The 4,695-nt window shown below is 38.2% G+C and overlaps 2 protein-coding genes across 2 annotated transcripts in view; one reads left to right on the forward strand and one right to left on the reverse strand.

Moving 5' to 3' along the window:
• LOC119419397 (TBC1 domain family member 8) overlaps positions 1-4,695 on the forward strand; it is a 166,521-nt gene that overhangs the window by 72,277 nt on the left and 89,549 nt on the right. The window lies entirely within an intron of this gene.
• On the reverse strand, positions 2,883-3,422 carry LOC119419715 (phosducin-like protein 3; the record flags this gene model as incomplete). The annotated part of the gene is given in 1 exon segment (XM_037687102.1): positions 2,883-3,422. A coding segment is annotated over 1 exon segment (145 nt), but the record flags the coding sequence as incomplete, so codon positions are not given.

Raw genomic sequence — 4,695 nt, forward strand, 5'->3', positions numbered from 1 at the left:
ATATATATATATATAAAGGCATTTTAAACCTTTCCCACACTCTTGCATTATTCTAAACAATGTTTCTAAACTCTAAACACTCTAAAAGAACACAGAATGTCATGATTTTAGCTGTCCGCCTCCTCTCAGTCAGCCACCTGCAAAGACGGGACCCTATCGTGCAGCTCTCATCCATCAATAAGCCAATTGTGTGTCATGTCCACTCTTATTTTGAAAAACCATGATAGAGTGAGTCTGCGATAAACGAACCGCGAAGTAGCGAGGGACTACTGTACTTCCTGTCAAATCCATAGGTTTTCAGCAGCTGTAATGCTTTAACTTTATTTAACTAGGTCTCACACTACATTTAAGCATTTTAAATAGAAAGACTGGGCAGGAAGCGAAAACGTAAAACTTCATGCTGATGAAATGTGATCATTATTAGTATATTTGCATTTTTAAGCTGCACACGAGTGGTCATGTTTTCTCATCCATGTTTCAACTCAAACTAAAACAAGTCAGAATAATGAAGTAACTTTTCTCTTTTTCATTCAGTCTCACTTGGTTCACCCTCTGATGCGACTTTCCCCCAAATTATCCCAGAGGAGAAAGAAGAAGGTGCTGCTTCTGGTGAGGAAACGAACACGTCAGCTCTACAAGTGTACTGTACTGTGTGTTACTGGAGACTGAATACAACCAAAAAACCACACATTAATGTTGGTGCGTAGAAGGAGCTGGATAATTCAAAGAACAAGCATCACTGCAGACACGTGACAACTTTTCTGATATGCTGCTGAATTTTGAAGTGGACCCATTATAAAACTGTACTGACTTAGTTTGTAGAAACAGAGTTTAAATATATGTATGGCTGGATTGACGAGCTAACAGCTAATTGAACCATGGACATAAAAAGATGGACTAAGTGTCCACCCCTTTTCATCGTACAACATTTAAGCCGACAGGATGAGGTCTGAACAGATAGCATGTGGGGCTCTAAGCCCCGCCTACTTCCCCACGCACTCTCTCGTGGTATTTCTAGGCATCAGATAGAGTAACTTGTTGCTCACCATGGTAGAACAAGAGTACTACTGCATATGGCACATTACAAGCTCATACAGCAACCTATAGCAATGGACCAGACAAGCAAAGGCCTTGTTTTAAAATTGACCTTGATATGTGATCTTGATCTTGAAGCTGGCATGATGGAAAGTGCACACAACACTATCTAGTAATGATACATACTGTATGTGTATGAAGTTTCGTTAAATTACTTTGGGAGGATCAGACCTTATGGGCGGGGTAAGAGAATATTTACGGACATACAGACGGAGACTATATCATCATATGTCCGCATTTCAACAGGTGTATAAAAATTAATATGCAAACACAAAAGCACTGAGGTAAAAACTACAATAATTAATGAAAGTTAACATCTAGTGAATAATGGCAAAATGTTTTTTAAGTTTTTTCAGACAGGCAAATGTCCTGCTTGATTGCTAGAACCTAACGTTCCACCACAACCCGCCTATAGGAGCTTCCACTTTACGCTCGTTTACTTATGAAAATATACGGATGGTCCAAACTACAGTAGTTTACAACCATTTCAACGAATTTTATTCTGGAACATGTAAATGGTCATTTATAAATCTTTACATCTGTTATTTTCGCATTACAAGATTATTCTGGCAGAAACATGATGCATTTCCTACTACAAGTGACCCAGGCTGCACCAGAAGTGCTAGTCAGCTCTTACCGTCACTATTTGCACAGGAATTCTATAAATAACAACATACTGTAGTGTAAAATAATGGAGCTACAAAACTTTGGAGATTGGAGTTGTTTAAAGACGGCAGCGTTCCACTTTGGTCTTGTACAAGTTCTAACTAGTCGTTAACCAGTCTGGTTAGAATAAAACTAGTTCCCCAAACTGAAACTAGTCATCCACAACAAGTAAGATATTTATTCATAATCTTTCTACAGAGTTCTCTTAAACTCTGAATTATGCCTTTAATCTTTTAAACCCTAAACAACTCTCATTTCAATAACTGTCAAGTCGGCAGAAGTGAGTCTTTAAAAAAATGTTTGAAATGTTTTTTTTTTATTTTTAAATATCTGACCAATAATTTTTTTTAAATATGTAGCGTTAAAAAAAATAAAACTAAAACAGGAGGACCAGTCCTGAAGTAACCAGTTTTATTCCAAACAAATCTAAGCAAGAAAAATATGCATTTATGTAATCACTTTTTAAATTCTGTGTATTTTTTTTTTATCTGAGCAAAAACTAAAGCAGTTTTACGTCACTGCTTATCAATATCCTTCATCAATTATCCTCCAGACTTGTCGAAGCAGAAAACCAGGCACTAAAATAGTTTGTTTTTTACCGTTTCTCCCTGCAAAGACTTAACCTTTTCAGGTAAAGTACCGGTAGTGGGCGAGCCCAAATTAACCTCCTTAAACTTCATCACTGTTGAGTGTCCATCGACTGCTCTCACTGACGCTTCGCTCTCTGTCTCTTTCTTGCTAATGAAACAGAAAATTCGAGATCTGCCAGAGGGGATGTTGTAAAAAGAAAGTCTGACAAAAACAAGAAAATTACAGCTTTAAGGACGAGAAGCTGGCAGCTCTGCCTCTGGACTGAATGACACGCAGCATCCCAGGCTCGTCGCTCCTGCAGAAACAATTTTTATTGTTAATAGAAAATAAATTACATCTAAGGATAAAAAGACCTGCATTGCTGTGAAAGCTGTGTCTTAATTGTGGTAACTGAATGAGACCCATTACCCAGAGGAAATCTGGCGTGCTGCTCTGCAAAACAAGACTGACACGTTATTTAAAAATAAAAACCCTTCTGCGTGAATCTGTTGTGATCACTTTGTTCATTAAATAAGACCATTTGAAGTTTGTGGCAAAGAGATGAACTCACATTTAATTAAGACTGAATTAAATGTACATTTCTGTGATTTAATTATCCTTTAATAAAAAGTCAAAATGCATCTTTAATTGGTTTATTATAAGGTCAAATAATGTTTATTTCAAATTATAAGAGTGCCTTTGGAGTTGAAGGCTGAGGAGTTCAACGCTTCATACGGTTTGATTCTCTCTACTCCAGCAGCCTGCCTACGTGCCTTTGAGCAGGACAGAGCTCTGCACATATGTTTAAAGTATGAAACATATGGGATGATGAACAAGAGGCCGTCCTCCCTCTGTCCCTGCTCAGCTGCTTTAAGGTCTTCTGAACATTTCCACGTAGCAGCCAAGTGCTCTCACTGACTGTGAAGGGTGTTTTGTTCATTTTGGTTTAATCGTCCTCAGAGTCACTGTCCTGTCGGGTAGGAAGGGAGCTTCTGATTGACGACATTAGCTTATCTTCAATTTGCTTCTTAGGGTTTTCTTCCAGGTCAGTCTTCACCGCCCCGGCTTCTGATAACCTCCACTCCAGCTCTGAAAGAGATGAACAAAATATGTCAACAAAATCAACCGGGCTTCCACAAACGCCTTAAGAGTCGAGGTTAAACAGGGTTTCTGCAGAAATCACTTAATCAAATTTAATGCTGTTAATGCCATTTTACAACATTTTTATTGCTAATGACAGTGAATACACAAAATTAAAAAAAATTAAAAAAATCATATGGCACATAAAAAACGTGCCATGTTCATGCCCGTTTTTGATGCCATTGACAATGCTTGCTATTACAGGTTTTTTGTTTTTTTAATAGAAGATTTTGACGTGTATCTTAGAGGTCACAAGCTTTTCTTTTTAATTGAAACATTTAAATGAGCATCGCAGAGCCAAAATTATCACGGGGCATCACCATGTATGTGCGTACAGTAGTCCCTCGCTACTTCCGATTCGTTTTCAGGGACTCGCTCTATCGCGGTTTTTCAAAATAAGATTGGTCATGACATACAATTGGCTGACTGATGGATGAGGAACATGTCTGCATTGATTTTTGCCATGAACTTAGCAATTGTTTAAAATCCCTTAGAGAGGTCAAAGTCGAGAGCTTCAGATCTTTTTGCAAGGTGTTCAGGAGCGGAGCACGAGAAGGCCCTTTTTGCCAAGTTCAGTCCTCACTGAGGGAATGCTGCAGGTAACGATATCTTGAGAGTACACGCTGTAGCTGCACTCACGTAGTGACATGTAGGAGGAGATGCATGAAGGCAACAGACCAGGAAGTGACTTAAAGATGAAAATGTACCAGTGAAAAAGTTTACGTGAAGTTAGTGATGTCCAGTTAACCAGTGGATACAGGGTGCAGTGGTGGGTACGACAGTTACAACCAGTTATGAATCTTAGTGCACCATGATAGACAGCATCCAACATCTGCAGGGTTCTTGTAGGAGCGTTCATGTAAATAATGTTACCATAGTCAATGGAGGGGAAGAAAGTTGCAGCTACAAGGTGTTTCCTAGCATTCAAAATTAAAAACTGGATTCCAAAGAAGTTGGGACACTAAACAAATTGTGAATAAAAACTGAATGCAATGATGAGGACATGGCAAATGTCAATATTTTATTCATAATATAACATGGATGACAGATCAAAAGTTTAATCTGAGTATCTTGATGCATGCTCAATAATCCAGGTAGAAAAATCCAAAAAAGTTCAATCTGGTCCTCTGGACATTCAAAAAAAAAAAAAAAGCAAAACAAAGCAAAAAAAAATTTATAGAAACGTTTCGTCTCTCATCCAAGAGACTTCCTCAGTCTGAGGTG

The sequence above is a fragment of the Nematolebias whitei genome, chromosome 13 (genome assembly GCF_014905685.2).
Source record: "Nematolebias whitei isolate Nwh7 chromosome 13, NemWhi1, whole genome shotgun sequence".
Taxonomy (NCBI): Eukaryota; Metazoa; Chordata; class Actinopteri; order Cyprinodontiformes; family Rivulidae; genus Nematolebias; species Nematolebias whitei.